Source organism: Tachypleus tridentatus, chromosome 2, assembly GCF_004210375.1.
Source record: "Tachypleus tridentatus isolate NWPU-2018 chromosome 2, ASM421037v1, whole genome shotgun sequence".
Taxonomy (NCBI): domain Eukaryota; kingdom Metazoa; phylum Arthropoda; class Merostomata; order Xiphosura; family Limulidae; genus Tachypleus; species Tachypleus tridentatus.
The window spans coordinates 38,471,653-38,490,762 of NC_134826.1; the positions used below are offsets into that span (position 1 = coordinate 38,471,653).

The 19,110-nt window shown below is 33.2% G+C and overlaps 1 protein-coding gene across 1 annotated transcript in view; it reads right to left on the bottom strand.

The window, feature by feature from the left end:
• Nucleotides 1–526: 526 nt before the first annotated feature.
• The window catches only part of LOC143241087 (uncharacterized), a 62,846-nt gene continuing 44,262 nt past the window's right edge, over nucleotides 527–19,110 (bottom strand). Inside the window, exons 6-9 of the mRNA XM_076484614.1 lie at nucleotides 18,961–19,097; nucleotides 15,119–15,233; nucleotides 4,383–4,429; nucleotides 527–2,228 (exon numbers count right to left, since the gene is read on the bottom strand). Coding sequence (XP_076340729.1) covers nucleotides 1,185–2,228; nucleotides 4,383–4,429; nucleotides 15,119–15,233; nucleotides 18,961–19,097 — 1,343 coding nt within the window. The 3' untranslated portion in view covers nucleotides 527–1,184. The remainder of the gene's footprint in view (nucleotides 2,229–4,382; nucleotides 4,430–15,118; nucleotides 15,234–18,960; nucleotides 19,098–19,110) is intronic.

Here is a 19,110-nt window from a genome sequence, read left to right on the forward strand (position 1 = left end):
AGCTTAGGATATGTTGTATTATTTATACCCTATACAGCAGGATCAGAAATAACTTAAAGACGTCTTAGTGGCTCAAACAACTGTAGCTATAAATGAATTAATATATGTAATAGCTATTAAAAACAGAAGTAATGCAACTTAAATAATACGTTTCTAAGAAGTAGCATATATAAAGTTTTCATCGGACCATGTTTGATTTGTGTTTGAAAAAGGTTTTAAAAGTAAGATTTACCTTCAATTCTAGCGTTCGAAATAATTTTAAGAAATCGTAGTAGTTTTCCCTTGAAATGGTTTAAAAGTCCTCAAGAGAACAAAAAATAGAATAACATTATTAACGTGCAATTAGGCAAAATATTCCTCAAGAGTTTAACATCTTCAAATGATCTTTGATGTATTAAACAGTTGAATTCGTATTGGAAAGCGTTAACTAAGAGCTATATGTTTTTATTACTTCACTAGAATAAGCCAATAGCATAAATAATTACTTCATACAGTTGAGTTCGGATTGAAAGAATAAAACGCAAAAAAAACAGCATGCTTTTTATTACTTCACTAGAATAAACCAATAATACAGATTATTAATTTATAGAGTTGAGTTTGGATTAGAAAAAAAATTACATGTGTGTGTTTTACTACTTCACCAGAATAAGCCAATCATTTAGATGATTAACACATAGAAATGGATTTTTAGTGAAAAACATTAAATATGAACTGTGTATTTTATTTTACAAAAGTCTCTTTTAACATTTCTAATACAGCTAATTTTCTAGTGGACTCTTCCTCAATTTTTAATGCTATATTCTGCTATTTGGCCTCCATGTTATCTATTGCTTCTATTCAGCAGTTTATATTTATATGTATATACTTAGAATGTTACAATAAGCACACGGAAAGAGTCCTTATTTAGTTTAAAAATTACATAAAAACCCATACATTATAATAGATGATCAACAAAGAGGATTCATCTTTCACTGACTGTTAAGTCCTGTAAAACCTGTTTACAGTCCACAATTATGAACATAATTACAGCTTATTTACAACAGTTCCAGCTATCATGATCGACGAGGGTTCTTGTTCTCGTGATCTTTTAAACAACGGCTTGTGTCCAGTTAAAGTTCTATTAGGTGCCATTATTTGTTAACTGTAGCTCCATTTCCTTGTGGAACAAACTACATTTCTCTTGTTTAAGTGCTGACTTCGACAGCAGTGTCAGCGTACTCCAAAACTTCATTGTCTGGTAGATATTTCATTTCGGGATATTCTTCCATCATCTTTCCTTTCTTCTTCTTTTTGACCAACACGATGACAAGCAAAGTTATGAAACCTACCACTCCTACCGAAACTACGACAATTCCAATAGTAAGTGGAGAAAGACTCTGGCCAGAATTGCCCGTAGATGCAGAAGGATTTCCAGATTTGTGGTGGGCTGTTGTGACATTTGTCGTCCTTGCAGTAGAAATCATAGGTGTTGTAGCTGTCAGGGCTTCTTCAGACATTGTTAACTTAACCGGCGTCATAGATTTTGAAATAGTACTTCCTGTAGATGGTAAGTTTCTTAGAATGGTTGATAGGGTTTTGTCATTTTTAGGCGAGTAAGGTGTCGTAATAAATTTTGAAGTGGCTTTTTTAGTTATTGCGGTTAACACCTTTGCAGTTATCGGTTGAGAAGTTATAACTGATGTAGATGAAGTGGGTGAAAAAGGGGTGGTTGTTATCTTAATCGGTTTGGTAGTAATAGTACTTTTTGTTGTAGTTGGTGTAGTGGTAGTTGTACTAGTTGTTGTTGTAGTAGTAGTTGGTGTGGTAGTAGATGTTGTTGTAGTTGTAGTCGTTGGTGTGGTACTAGATGTTGTTGTAGTTGTAGTAATTGGTGTGGTACTAGATGTTATTGTAGTTGTAGTAGTTGGTGTGGTACTAGATGTTATTGTAGTTGTAGTAGTTGGTGTGATAGTAGATGTTGTTGTAGTTGTAGTAGTTGGTGTGGTAGTAGTTATAGTAGCTAATGGAGTCATAGCTGTTGTAGTAATCGGTGTGGTAGCAGTAGTTGATGTAGTTAGCACTGTGGTAGTTTTTGTTGATTTAGAAATGATAGCCTTCATTGTTGGTGTGGTAGTGGTAGCTATTGTTGATGATATTGTAGTTGACACATTTGTTGTTGAGGTAGTGTTTGAAGGCCCAGTGGAGAAAAAAGTGGGTTTTGTAGTAATTACCGCGATAGAAGTTGAATTCTAAATGAAAATAAAATAAAATATTATCAATAAATCAGTAATAATAATAAACATATGTCTGTCACTTGTTATTTAAATCAAGTAAAATTCGCAATAGAAAAATATATATATTGTAAAATATTTAGTTTACAAATTAGGTAACTTCGTTAAAGGACCATTATTGGCATGGTTCTTGAATTCACTATCATCTATTTTGTTTAGTGAAACTCGGAAGTTAAGACATTGTGTTGATGATTTCAAACTCCTACGATTACATTCCATACACATGAATGTTAAAGAAATGTTTTCTCATGTTTATATTCAGAACAACAGAATCGTGGTATTGGTAAGTAAGGAATATAAGGCACGTGGTTAGTTCTATATATTTATAATTATTTTATTATATATATGTAATTAACAGTTATAAAAAAGCTAAAAATCCTTAACGTCTAAAATTAAGCTATCCCAGGCAAATATATATATTTTTTGTAAAATCTGTATAACAAGTTCTACTGGATCCTATTCATTATCAACAGCTCAGTTTTAATACTTAGATGATCACTTTGTAAAGTTTTGTAAAACTCGTATTACAATATTCAGGTTAAATTGAGCATTACTACTAGACATGTTACATGAATTGAACATTTTTTTTTTTTTGAATAAACATGCACGAAAATGAAAATCAACAACAGCTGCTTTCCAATATATTTTACTTCTAAGTTGAAAGATTAGCTGATAAACTTACTGCTGTAACTTCGCTTACTGAATTAGTATCGATTTTTTTTCTAAACAAAATTTAATAAGTAACAGATTTAACCAAAGTATGTTCACACTTAACATTTTGCAAAAATGATAAAGCACTTAATTCTACGTATATAATTTATAAAAAAGTAAGTAATGCTACCTAAACTTTAGAAAGCATATTTCCTTATACTTAACATTTCATAAGAACAATAAAACCAGTGAAAGTGCAAATAAAACTCCTGTTTCATGATTTCGTTAAAAATGGATTGATCGACAGACATATTATTTAGTATTATTTAGAATAACAAAGTATTATTAGATCAGCAGTAAATACTTCAGTTTCCAATTCCTTTTATAATTTTAAAACAGCTATATACCTTTATTTGTTTGTTTGAGGTTAAGCGCAGATTTACACGGGTATATTATTTATATAAATAAAGATATGATGACAATTTCCCAATATTTTTTCCTGTTACATCCTTTTATGCAGTGCCTTACAAAAGTGTTCAACTCCTAACAATAGTCACATTTTGGTGAAACACAAGTACAGTTTTCTCATGAACGTGTTTTTATTAAAACTCTAATGATCAAAATTAATACCGTTATGCGTGAAGGAGATTGAATGTCAACGAAACCTGCAAAACAATATATAAAAATTGGAATTTGCTGATTGTAAAAGTATTCAGCCTCCTAAGTAAGTACTTGATGGAAGTATCTTTGGCAGCAATTACTACTGTGAGCCATTTTATATAGGTTTCTACCAGCTGTTTACAATGGGATAATGTAATTTTTGCCTTATTGGCAAAATTGTTCCATTTCTGACAAGTTGAGGTATCATTGATGGCCTGCATTCTACAAGTTTTGCCATACATTTTCTATTGAATTCAAGACATTCAGTTTCTTCTTTTAAAACCACTGCATTGTTGCTTTCGCCATGTGTTGTAAGTCATTGTCCTGCTGAAATGTAAAATTTCGACCAAGTTTAAGATTCTTGGTTGATTCAAGCAGATTTTCCTCTAGGATTCTCCTCTACTTTACATCATCCATCTTCTCCTCAATCCTGATAGGCTATCCATTTTCTGCTGATGAGAAGCATATCCACAATATGATACTGTCACCAGCATGCTTGACAATTGGGATGATGTCACCCGGATAATATGTTGTGTTTGGTTTTAGCCAGATGTAACGTTTTGAATTTAGACCAAAATGTTCAATTTAATCTTGTCTGACCACAAAACTTTCTTCCACATGTCTGAAGTATTATGTTTTTATAGCGATACTAGTTAAGAGATGCTAAAGAGTTTTATAAAAGAAATTGCTTAAAAGAGCTTTCTAAAATCCGATAACATAAGAACTTTAACTCTGTTTTACCTTTCTTACATGATTCGTTTGTTCTGAATGAAATAAAAGTAAGATGACAAATATAATTACCGTTATTACAGGTACGTATTTCTTTGCTGTTGTTGGAAGTGTTCGGCCTGTAAAGAATTTTAAAAATTACCATAATTAAAGTAACATTTAATTCGTTTGTTAATACCCTTATTAAGTCTAATTCATGCTTATTAAACTCAGTAAAGTATATCAAACCTAAATATTTCAAAAATTATTTCCCTCAGTGGAGTCAGTAACTGTGAGAGTTTATACACTGCTGGCCAAAATCTTAAGGCCAATGAAGATAAAGAAAAAATGTGCATTTTGCATTGGTAGACTCAACCACATATTTAAGTAGAGCTTCGAAAGATGAAAATAAGAAAAGGGAAAACAAAAATAAAAAACTTTTTTAGCATTTAATAGGGAAAATGAGGACACTATGAAATTAACCTAAATACTAGTTGGTCAAAAGTTTAAGACCATACCAAAAAGAAGTCCTAAACAGGGTAAGAAATGCCCAACAAGAGGTCTCAGTAGTGAGGTGAACGGCCGTCATTGCGAATAACTTCAAACATTCGCTTTGGCATGGCGTGGTGAATATGGCTTCACGAAAATCATGCACTGTTTGGAATTGACGTCCATTTCTATAGACTTCCATTTCCATCCATGCCCAAACATTTTCAATGAGGTTCAGTTCGGGCGAACACGCTAGATGGTCCAAAGGAATCACGTTATTTGCCATGCAAAAGTCCTTGTCCTGCGAGCATTGTGGATTGTAGCGTTGTCCTGCTGAAAGATTCAGTCATTTCCACACAAGCGAGGGTATTCAGTCAATAAGGATGCTCTCTCCAACATGCCAATGTAGTCAGCTGCTGTTTGACACCCCTGTATAACCTAAAGCTCCATTGTTCCATGGCAGTAGAAAGCACCCCAGACCATGATGGAGCCTCCTCCACTGTGTCGTGTAGAAAATGTCTCTGGTGGGATATCCTGATCGTGCCAGTAATGTTGGAAACCACCTGGACCATCCAGGTTAAATTTTTTTCTCATCAGAGAACAAAACCTTCCACTTTTCCCATGTTTGGTGCTTCTCACCAAAGAGTAACCAAACTGTTTCATGGTGTGGAAGGAGGCATGGCCTTCAAAGACGTTTACAGTTTTTAAAGCCTTTCTCTTGTAGATGCTGTCTTATTGTTCTTGAGCTGCATTCTTCATCTGTAAGGGCCTTAATCTGGTTTGACGATGGCCGGTGTCTTGCTGAACAACCCGTTGAATCCTCCTGCTCAACACCAGTGAAATTTTGTTGGGCTGACCACTTGAAATTCTCATTCCGTATCCCTCAGGATCTTTTAAGAAATTTGCAACAGCAGTTTTACTATGTTTAGTCTTACTAGGGATGGTACGTGGAGAGAGTCCTTGTTTTTTCAGCTCGATAATTCTGCCATGTTCAAACTCTGTCAACGTTTTAGCCTTTGCCATGCTTTTACCCAATGTAACACAGGAGATGTCAGTGGGAGATATTGGCAATGCTAATGCTTGAACACAAATGACTAAATTTTGTTACGTGTTTACCGATTAATGCTTTGTTTTAGTATGGTCTTAAACTTTTGATTATCTAGTATTTAGGCTAATTTCATAGTGTTCACATTTTCCCTATTAAATGCTAAAAAGGTTTTTTATTTTTATTTTCCCTTTTCTTATTTTCATCTTTCGAAGCTCTACTCAAATAAGTGGTTTTGTCTAACAACGCAAAATGCATATTTTTTTTGTGTTCATTGGCCTTAAGATTTTGGCCAGCAGTGTAAAAGTAAAATAAGTGGTTTTGTCTAACAACGCAAAATGCATATTTTTTTTGTGTTCATTGGCCTTAAGATTTTGGCCAGCAGTGTAAAAGTAAAATTGATATTAGTGTAGCATTTTACAAAAATAAAAAAATGTCAATTTTTCAACTCAAATCTGAAGAAGATATGTTTTGTTGTTTGCACAATATTTATAGAATTGCACTAAATGTATATTCTCTACTTTATTTTAATTAAAGTTTTAATACCCATAGAGCCGTCTTTATACAACATTAATATCAGGCTTATTAAATCATGAAATGCGCAGAAAACAGTTTACTTTTTTATCCTCATCAGCTGTTATACAAGAGATTCACATTAAACTTGAAATCAAAATTGTAATTTTACATCAAAAATATGTTCGTATCTTAAAATATTCAACATCTAGATATCTGACTAACTTTAATATTTCAACTACGAACGGCTGTGTTAAAGTACATAGAAAGAGAACTACTACCAATTACACTGTAACTTAAATATTGGTCTAGTAATAATTACCATTTCACACAAACCTAAAGATATGTAAACTATTATTATAGCAGGGCGAATTTTTACAATGTACTTGGATCGTGAAGTCGAAAGTGTTCTATTTTTATTCCAAACATAAAAACTAATATCACATATTAAAGTCCAATTTCCTATTAATCTTATGCGATGAAACTTAAATGAACAAACTTTCCTACAGCGTTAGTGCCTAAAATAAAAAAACGTAAATTTGTCTCTTTGATAAGCGCGTTAGTCATTGACGTATGGTTGCCATACGAAGGTCTGCTATTGAGGTATGTGCCTCAATAAGGTTTGCTTTTGAAGTACGTCAGTTTCATGAATGTCTGCTATTAAAATACGTTAGCCTCACTGAGGTTTGCTGTTGAAGTACAACTAGCCTCAGTAAAGTCTACTATAGATCTAATCATGAAATTAGAGAAAAGATCACGCAAAAATTCAAGTGGATTTCAAAAGACCCAAAAACTCGAACACTTTCAAATAGATGACTGTTCTTCTTCAGGACTAAAAAGGGTCTGTTGATCTAATAACGTCATATTTGACATTTCTAGGAAACAGTAACAATTTATTTTTTTACTCAGCTACACATAACTAGTCCTAAGTTTTTAAGTCGATATTCTTGCTTGAAAAATTCCAGATATTATATCTCGACATTAATATGTGACAAGACTTGTGCACAGTTTTTAATTGTTTGTTTTTAATTGTATATCTACAGTATACAGTAATTAAAAATCAATGAGAAATCTGTTGCATCAGTTTTAAAAAACGAAATTTAAATAATTTATTTTTCTATTTTCAAAATATACATCAAAACGTATAGCAAATACAATAGCAGATGTACTTGCGCAGAGTCCCCGAAAGTTTTCTTTTTTGAGAGTAAATAAAACCAAAGTTAAGATACACAGATATATTTATTTCTTAATTCACTACTCCATATGTTTCGCTGTGTTGTGGCTTACAGAGTACGATTTACTGACAGTACGAATTACATCGTTAAGAATTCCTTATGTGATATCATTTTAGTGTCTACTGGCTGACTAAAATACAGTAAACTAAGGTAGAGTGGCGTGAGTAGTAAAAACAGGCGACCTTTTCAGGCGACCTTAACCTCCTTTCGGAGGACTATAAATACCTTAGAATCTCGTAAAATAGCTTTATTTTGCAATGTTAATGTAATTGTTTATTATTAACTTTATAATTGCGTTTCTTAATGAAACATTTCGGTATTTTCCATCATTTTGAGGTTAGTATTATTTATTGTGTATGGTTATGAAACAGGGATGCTTATTTAGGTGTGAAAATGAAGTAGAAATGAAATAGAATTTTATGTTATCAGTCACGGCTTAGCGCCTCATAGAATGGCTTTGAATTTATTTTTTTTCTTCACGTACAAACGTTCAGCATTTTCCTCAATCATCCCTTGACACATTTGACATCTAATTACACCTTTTGACTCTGGAGAAGCCCAACATGGCTAGATGTTTAGGGAACTTGGCTCGTAATCTGAGAGTCGCAGGTACGAATGCCCGTAACACTAAACACATTCGCCCTTTCATCCGTGGGGGCATTATAATGTGACGGTCAATCCCACTATTCTTTGGTAAATAGTAGCCTAAGAGTTGACGGTGAGTGTTGAAGATTAGCTGGCTTCCCTGTAATCTTATATTACTAAATTAGGGACGGCTAGCGCAAATAGCCCTCATGTAGCTTTGCGCGAAACTCAAAAAACAAAGACTCACTGAGGAAGTCAAACCCTGTTGATTGATGTGTATGACGACGCCGGAGGTTCCACAGATTAATTCTCTTCAACCCTGCTTAACAGAATTTCAACTTGAGGGAAGGCTGGAAAAATACCTGATTGACATTTACGCCCAAACCATACTTCTTATTGCAAACATACAAAAATACAGCTAAGAGAAAGAGAGAGGAAAAAGTATCTCGTATTTTAATTTTCTCAATCCTACCTACAAGAATTTCAAGATCCGCAGCTACTGAGAATTTCTTTTTGTGTCTTGGTATGCATATATTCAGGACAAAAGGCATGTAACTTGTCCACATTACAGTGTCTCATAAGACGGTTATTCTCAACCTTCCTGTTCGAATATCATCTTAGCATGTTTCCAGAAACTGGCCTTGTTATATACGTTTAAATAAAAAATCAAAATTGTTTCCGTGAAATGAAATTATGCGAAAAATAATCTTTGTGTTATAATTTTTTTCAAAAACATCGTCACGTGACCATATTTTAAAAGTAATGATAATCTCTTCTCATTTTAAATCAATATTTTGATTTTGTCTTAGTGCGTTTTCTTTCTTGCGTTTATAATCAGCTTTACAAGAATATTAAAGTGTTTTTTTTATGTTAGTAAGAATGTTGAAATAATATTTCTTCTACTGTATGAAAACGTTCATAAGCACTTCTCTAATGATTAATTTAATATTAATATAATAACTAATCACATAAAGCATACTACACATTTTATAAGCTGAGACGCTCATGTATAAGTTATGCAATCCTGTTACATTATGTATTTATTTAATTATTTATCTTGTTTTTTTCCTTATAACTTATCAACTAATCCTTTAGTTACTTTTACCGTATTTTTAGTTCTGTATTTTGGTTTTAAAAATTCTATTATATATATATATATATGTGTGTGTGTTTATATATGCATTTGTATACACGTGTATAAGAGTATATATATATATATGTGTATATATATAACTTTTTAATTTTCTATCATATTATTTCAGCCGTTTGTCAGTATTGTTACACACATTTATTATATTGTTACATTGCACGCTGCAACCTACAATTTGGAACGTTTATTTTAATTGTTGGTATTTTTAAAAATTTACTGATCAGCTAAAGATTCCTGAAGGACATTGCGTGAAACATTACACCTACAATATTATATATATTAAACTACATATATATTGTTTATATTTGATTACCTTCGGTTGTTCAACCTACAACATACTGCATTTATTCTCTATATTTCCACTTTAACGATTTCAAATATTTCAAACTACACTCTAATTTTATTTTATGTAAGGATCCACAACCAGTGGCGTAAGTATGTCTGTCCCCACTGTTCTCAAAATTGTGAGAAGCCGAGCGAAAATGGAGACCGAAGAGTCTAACAAACTTAAGAATTGCCGACAAGAGGAGTAGATATAGGGGGCCCCAATTATTTTTTATACGGGGAGGAAATTTTTTGTAATTACTCCATTGACCCCTAGCAGAATTCTGTATTTATTTCAAAAACATATACTGATTTACTGCGAACGTATTATCAAATTATTGCAGGAATGAACATAAATTTTTGAATGAACAAAAAAAGAGTAATTATAATTGTCTAAAATAAATACATATTAATCACCTTGACAAACAAATGGTGTGAACGCCCAAAACTTTGTGACATATTTTTCACATCATGTTTATTCCTACTTCCAAAGATTCCTCGACTTAACGTGCTTTTGATACCACATTACTGGACCCGTCATACTTATTTTCTTCGTGTGAGCGATACTTCATATTTGTTTATTTGATTTCAACATTTTAGAATACATATTCATCATACAACTAATTCAAATAAGAAAATAGGCTGATTTTGTCATTAAAATTTAACAAAACACTAGTTAGCTGAGTTTTCTCCACGTAATGTTTTGTGATAAAGAAATAATTAATAATTCATGAGTATATATAACTATATGTCAACTACTGGACATCATTAGATGTACGATTAATGGATTTGATTTGTTAATACGTTTGTTCGTTGTTAAACGCAACAGTACACAATGGGCTATCTGTTCTGTGCCCACCACAACAACTGAAATCCGATGTTATAAACTTTCAGACTTATCATTAAGCCACTGAGGGAGGGGTTTGCTGTTATTGTTTGTTTGAATTTTTTGGAATTAAACACAATGGGCTATATATGCTCTGCCCACCATGGGTATCGAAACCTAGTTTCTAGTGACCTAAGTCTTCAGACATGCCGCTTTGCAAGTTGGAGACACCAGAAGTAACTAGTCGGCTATAACCAGTGATTAATATTTTACATTTTCCAGAAAGATTTCTGATTTTGTGTTCTTTTACTTTTCATACTTAAAAACCAATGTGTATAAAATTTCTGATAAAACTTTAAGCTTATTGATTTGTAGTTATTTTGTGGGTTCGGACATTTAAACCGTAATAACGTTTAGGCATCTCCTTCTAAAGCTTTAACAATACGATTGCTTCGATCGGATTTGAAAATACTACCAGTTTTGAGGCTATTTGTCGTTACTGTATTTCCTTTTAATCTCTTGTTATACAATTTTCCTAATTTACTGTAGATTAGTAGGACTTTCTTTTCAAAAGGCTTTCAACCAGCATCACATTTCAATAAGATTAGTACTGGCTGCTGTTTCATGACGTTTATTCATGTTGCCTTTTACATCTTTTACAAGTACTCTTATTCACCGGAACAACTTGTTTTACATCATTATCTTGCTGAAATTCAAGATCAGGATTAATTAAACTATAATTACTGCTTGTTTGTTTGTGTTTGAATTTCGCGCAAAGCTACACGAGGGCTATCTGCGCTAGCCGTCCATAATTTTGCAATGTAAGACTATAGGGAAGGTAGGTAGTCATCACCACCCACCGCCAACTCTTGGGCTACGCTTTTACCAACAAATAGTGGGATTTACCGTCACATTATAACGTCCTCACGACTGAAAGGGCGAGCATGTTTGTGCGGCCGGGATTCGAACCCGCGACCCTCAGATTACGAGTCGAATGCCTTAACCCACCTGGCCATGCCCCGGGTCTAATAATTACTGCTATGTTCACATGTGAAATATTAGGTTTTTCTGCTCCAGCTTTATCATGGCCTCTCCTTTCTTTTTTGGAAGAATTCCGTTTTAGTCATAACTCTATGCAAACCTTATATACTTGCATTTAATTCTGATGACTTTTTAAATCGATTTAATGTCGAAAGTTTTTGTTTTCATTTTTTTTTCTTACTAAAATGCTTTTATGTTTTTGGACGGTGCACTTTGAAACTAATTTGTTAGTCGGCATATTATTTCGATTTTATTACATAAAACAAGACGTGTTCTCTAATTTCTCATTGCAACCTTTAAATATGAAAAAAAGATTATTCACCAACACCATCAATTTCTTTAACAATCTGAAACACCTCAGTTAGTTCCAACCTCACTTTTCTTTTTCTAAAGAGAAAACAACGTTATAGATCTTAACCTATCCTCGTGTTACAACATTTTTATCCGAGGTATCTTTCTTGTAGCCGTCTTCTGAACTACTCCCAACAATTCAGTGTCCTATCTAAGGAAACTGACTCAAAACAGTACTCCTCCAGCTGCAACACTGATCACTTAGAACATCAAGATTTGTTTTAATGACACTCTTAAGATTATTCCCTTCACATATATACTCCTAATTCTTATTTGTGATATCTCAAATTATATTGCATTATTACAAATAAACGTCATTTAGTCACCCAACTCAGCAAATAGTCCATTTTGTTAAATAACAGAATCCTCTTCACAACCAAAAACACCCAAAGCGCTAAGGTCATCAACAAGTTTAAGTAATCTATTTAACATTCTTTATCTTTGTAATAGATGTAAATCAAAAAAGCGAAATTCCTACACCTCAGCCCTAAGTCATCCCACTCGTAACATTAACCCAATGTACCCGAACTTCCAAGGATAAATCCTTCTTTATTCCACCTAGTCATTTTTTATCCAATGAGCCAACCTATCTACTGAGATAAGCTTTTCAACAAGATTACCAAGTGGTTTTTTTGTTAATGCTTTCTATAATTCTAGATGCATTAAATATACACCCTTATCCTCATCTACATAACCAGTAACCTCTTCAAAGAATGCCAGGATATTAGTAAACCATGCTTGTTATCCAACAAAATGTGAAACTTTGTTAAATGACTCTGTAAAAAATCTTTTAACAAGTTTTTTGAAAAGTTTCTCGCTGGTGGTGTAAAATTAATAGACCTATAATTATAAGGACACTTTTTATCACTTAACGTGAAAAAAAAAGGAACATTAACCAACATTCAGTCTTGTAACATCTGTAACTCTTCAAGAACCTAGAAATATTACTAATAGGTGGCGCACATGTCTTTTCTTTAATCTATTTTAAAACCCTTGGGTAAATATGATCAAACCCAGGTTATTTGTCATTCTTTGAAAAAGCTAAAAATTAAAGTGATCATCATTTCTTACTTAGTTCCTTCTAGCAACTATTCAGGAATAATGCTTAAATCTTCATTAATAATAATTAAGAAAAGTAAAACTTAATAAATTAGTTATTCATTATAATAAGATATTATCATTTCTATATCATCCCTCAAAGACCCTACTCCTATCCTAACATTTTACATACCCTTAATGTATTCGAAGATATTTTTTATAATTTATAGCCAACATTTTCACATACATTTGTGGATTTCTTAATATCCCTAGCTCGGCATGGCCACGTGGTTGTAGCGCTTGTCTCACAATTTGAGGGGTGGGTTCAAATCCCCGTCCCACCAAACATGCTCTCCCTTTTAGCCTTTGGGGCGTTACATATATGATTGGTGATAAAAGAGTAGCCCAAGAGTTGGCAGTGGGTGGTGATGACTAGTTGCCTTCCCTCTAGTCTTACACTGCTAAATTAAGGACAGATGGCGTAGACAGTTCTTGTGTGACGTTGAATAAAATTCATAACAAGCAATCATTTAGTTTTCTACTTCTAATTATAGTAACGTAAAGATACCTAAACATGTATAGACTTTTAATTGTGGCCATTGACCAAATAAAATTTTATTGCGTGAAATTCAAAACAAACTTGATATCCCCTTTGATCAACCCTTCTGACTTTCTATAATTTTTGAAATCTACTCTTAATGTAGTCAATCTCAACTTCTTACATTTATAATGATTGTTTTTTTATTTTACCCTTTTTACCCTTTGTGAGCTAACCTGGCTGTTTCACTTGCAGCTATTCCTTCTTTTACGTGTATAAGAAGTATGTCTATCTTGAATATTTAAGATTATTTAAACTTCCACATTTGATCAATATCTTCATCTAATCCAATAGCTCCAATTCGTACAAGATACTTTTTGTTCCATCTTTACAAAATTTGCTTCTGTATTCTCAATACGGCTGATATGGGTAGTAAAACTTTAATAAAAATTAAAAGTTGCTTCTGATTTGTTTCCTTTTTTCAAAATTGGAACCAAAATCTTGTTATTCCTTATCTCCATAGCTACCGAAACGTCAAATCTGACTGAGTGACGATCACTTGCACCTAGGTATTCCCTATGCTCTATCCTATCAACCATTTCTCCGTTAGCAGTGAACAATAAATCTAAAACAGCGTTATTCCTATTAGTTTCCTTAACCAGCTCTTAAAAATAAACATTTTAATCAGTTTCTAAAAACTTATCATGATTTTCCTATAATATTTCCCGGTTTATTTGTCTGAAATTAAAATCTCCCATGAACTTCACTAATAGTTGAATTATTTTATTTCATCAGTTTCTTCAGGTGGTTTGTAACAAATTCAAGCTGATAGTCTTCTCCTCTTATAACCATTAACAGAAACTCAAATGCATTCAACCTATTGATATACTTCACTTGAACAGGTGTAATTCACACCTTATATATAAGGCCATTCTTCTTCATCTTTTTACTATTATATCACTAGTAAACAACCTATTTCAAGTCTGTATTTCAAATAAATTTATATAATACAAACTATATACATTTAGTCAAGGTTTACTTTTTCCCATTATATCAACATCTTCTGTTCCTATCAGAGCTATACGGTCATCCGTTTTATTTATCTTACTTCTAGCATTGCAAGAATAAAAATTTAGCCTACCAATAAAATTCTCTCTCTGTTCAATTCTTAAATAATATCACCATTTACATCTTGTTTTCTTCATTGTTCTAGCCATCTGCACTGCATAATCCTGGTTTAAAATTGTCCTTACACTTCTGTTGAGAACCCTTCTAAACAGGTTAGTCCTATCCTATTTAAATGTAAACCATTCATTCCGAGAAACAACTCCATTTTCCCATTGAACTAATCACACAGCGTACGTTTAATATCAAAAGTAATTCTAACTTCTAATACATTTTCCTACTAGTATTAAGCTTACATTCTTATATCTCGATAGCTAAATTTATTGCAATACCAGTCTACCTAAAAGATCATTCCACCACGAGTTATCTCACAATTGTAACGACTATGACATGGTGTATAGATATGGATGGTTTAAGTTCTGAAAACGTTCACCGAAACCACTTTTAAACAATGCTTAGATCCACTTGGAAAGGTAAAATACATACATATGTGCGTGCGTGTGTTTCTGTGTGCTTAGAAATTTCATACTATCTAGAGCAATTAAATACGGACTGGAGGCATTACCTACCTGTCGTCGTTATTTCTTGAGATGTGGACGCTTGGCATGAGTTCGGCTGGAGATCGACGTCATCAATAGCTGTATCACCAACGTAGCTGGCACCGCGAACCCCTTCAACAATAATCTATAAAGACATCGGGTAGAGTTAATACACATTATGTGTATTGAGATCTATTTATCGTAACTGCGTGGCGTTACGAATTTCTTGATGAGAATCTACGAGAGCTCAGGAAAGTCAATGAAACTAACCATTTCTTTATATTAGGTTATTTTCTTTGGTTTGTCGTGGTTTTAAATTCGATGTTAATTGGAGTAAAGTACGACTGATACAGTGCGACTACTTACAACGTTGCTCTTTTAAATATTTAAAACTGAATACTTTAGAGAAGCTCTCATGAATATTCATAGATATTTATTTTAACTATCACAAGAAGTCTTCTATAAAAATAAAATTAGTGCTTATGTAAAAATATTTGTTTCGCTTCTAATTTAATGTAGTTTAGTCTTTCATAACGTCTTCAGTAACAGCAAATGTTTAGAAAAGTGTCAAGAAAACCACATTAACATTTGATTTAGTAAGCTAAATGACTATATTATAATAGTGACTCTTTAAATGTTTGTTTTCTGGTATAATTAACAGAGTTTTTGGTCGTTTTAAGAATAACTGCTAAACATGACTTTTGAGTGTCAAGTAAGAACTTGATAAATAAGCTCTTCAGTAGCCTTGAATTGTACCCTGGTTTAAATGTGTCTCGTTTATACCAGGTTTACAGTTTTGTGTAACATTTCACTTTAATATTATTGTGATGAAACTGATTACCTTTATGGAAAAATTGCGTTCAGTTCTTATTTATAAGTCGTAATAACACTTCGTATGATTAAACATTAACTTTAAAAACATATAATCGGTCAAATATACTTATGAAAGCTCATTTTTAAACAGTGGAAATTCATAATTGGTTCTTATAATTTGTTGTACAAATTATTTTATTTCTTTGATATTTGTATGATTGCTTCTGAAATTTTCAAACGAAAATCTCAACTAGACATTGGTGTTATAGTTATCACATTACCTTATTTCTTTTACCAGAAAAATTGGTAAATGGAATTCAGTTATTTAAGAAAAAAAGTTATTTTTTAACAATTAGACTATGCAAACTTGAATCAGGCAAAAAACTAGTAGTTTCATTTCGATTTCAAAAACAAAGCTCTTCGTTTTCAGTGAAACAATAAATTTATCAAAAACTGGTCAATTTACCAAATGGTTTGTCAAATATCAATCTATGAGCTACATTAAACTACCACGATTGTATTTACAAAAGAATTAATAAAAATGTAATGTTAGAACCATGACTCCAAATACACATTGTTCATAAGGCTGTTGATAAGCGAAAAAGGATTATTCCCAACCACAAATTTCCCAGTAGGACGGCGATAAGTTTGGGCTTACAACGCTAAAATCCGGGATTCAATTCCCCACGGTGGACAAAACAAAGAGCCCACTGTAGTTTTGCTCAAAAAGTATAAACCAACCTAACAAAATCGTCCAAAAAAAACAAACTAGTAACACATCATGTTAGAAAAAACAAGATATTTTAAATGCAAGTAAAACTTACAATTTCTGTTAGCTTCCTGGCTTAGCGGTAGGTCTCCAACATTATAACGCCACAAACCGCTTTTAGGTACCCGTTGTGGGAGGGGTTCAGATAGTTCATTGATTAACCACCAGCAAACAAACAACTATTACTGACAGCCAAAACTACTTTCAGTTTCAAAACGTGTACTCTTCCACTCTATAATTTCACCACTAGGTGTCCTTTCACTTTCTTAGCAGAATTAGGATGTAAATAATCTTTTCTTTCTTTTCTTGTGTGAACCAGTTAATTATGTTACGTCACATAATTCTTGAACGACAGATTAATCAACCAATGGGGTTTGGTTGTCACACAGAAAATGCGCAATATCTCATTAACATCTATTTGTCAACAAAAGGAAATAATTAATTGTATAAAAGGATTTGTGTGCGTTTCGTTAAAACGTTATATCACCAATTTACACAATATTTATGGTCGATATAACGCCGTGTATCTGAACTACATTTTGATGTGGATTGGTGTCTCATATGTAGTGTAATTCTACAGAAAACAAGTCGCTTTTGGAAAGGCAGGTAACAAACCTTTACTGCGCAAAATACGCGTACATACATATTTCTTAGAAAAGTGTTCAGATTGTAAATATGGAATTTACAAGCTAAAATGTCTGTTATACTTGATAACATTGAAAAACAAAGAAATGTGGATGAATTAGTAAAATATGGACCATCCAGAAGAATACCTGCAAGAAATCATAACAATATTGTAGTAAACAGACTGCGGTTACTTATAACAAGTGATACTCCGCTGACATATGTGTTTATGTGACATATTAATTCAAGCAGCTAGAGAACATATATGCACTATTCCAAATCTGTCGTTTATGAATTTCTGTGCGATTGAAATGTTGAAACGAGCGCTGGAAATCCATCTCCCCCATACAATAGATATATTGTGGAAAAAAAAGCAAAATGTTTTAAAAGTCGAGTAGCATAACTGACAGCATAGTGTATTCAGCAGCATATCGAAGGCTTCAACCTACAATCTTTCGATAAATCACTGACACAGACAGCTAGCTACTACTGACTGATAATTCATTATTAACTTTTTACAAAACCGCTTACGACCACTAAAGTGAGTTTCCCACCATCTCGATTTATTAAAATATCTCTCTTGGTCTAGCATGGCCAGGTGAGTTAAGGCATTCGAGTCATAATCTGAGGGTCGCGAGTTCGAAACCCCCTCGCACCAAATATGCTCGCCCTTTCAGCTGTGGGGGCGTTATAATGTGACAGTCAGTCCCACTATTCGTTGGTAAAAGAGTAGCCCAAGAGTTGGCGGCGGGCGGTGATGACTACCTGCCTTCCCTCTAGTCTTACACTGCAAAATTAGGGATGGCTAGCGCAGATAACCCTCGTGTAGCTTTGCGCGAAATTCAAAAATAAACGAACTCTTTCTTGGCAGCTTACTGTCTATGTTTCGTTGAAAAGTATTTATTTACTCTGGACTTCTGGTAGAGTTTTTTGTGTTTTGTTATTATTGTTGTTGTTTTTTCTTGATATTTTTGCAAATCGGTTAATGAGTTTTCTCGCCCGATAAGAACGTTTTACACACTTTCTAACCTCGTATTCTCAAGACGGCTGGTATGGGTATTAAAATCTTAATTAAAAGAAAGTACAGAACAGCGTTTATACCTTTTTAGTTCATCTTAAGGTTAAGAAAGAGAGTTTGTAACCCTGTACTTTATTTTAATTAAATACCCATACCAGTCGTCTTGAGAATACATTTTAACTTCAAGTAGGTTTCTCGTCATCACGACTTTCTTACCTTCTTTGGTTCAACTAGTTGATTTTTAATTATCGTTGCAAAACAGTTACTTTAAAAGCATTCTCTTTTTTCATCTGAAAGGATCCGTTTTTGTACTACTTATATAAATATCTGCCAACGGTTTAACAGTGAAAATTGGGGTGTACGCAGAACAGTGTTCAATAATGCATCGTCGAAATGCAAGTATTATAAATAGACCTCTTGCTCCCCAGTGGCTCAGCGGCATGTCCGCGGACTTATAACGCTAAAAACGTGGTTTCGATACCCGTGGTGGGCACAGCACAGATAGCCCAATGTGTAGCTTTGTGCTTAATTCAAAAAACAACAACAATAGACCTTTTATTTTGTATACGTATTATTTAAAAACGTATTAGTCAATCTTAAATTTTATGAGTTACGAAATGTCATTAGCCTCTGTTGAATTTTACTTACTTGAAATTCTGTTAAAAGCTGTGGCACAGGCACCTGGCCCTGTAACCACTGGTTGCCTTGGTCACCAAACTTTTCCCAATCAGGTGAGAGTTCTGCCAGCACATGCAGGGACGACTTGATGTATATTCTGAGATAGCCTGACAAAAACCG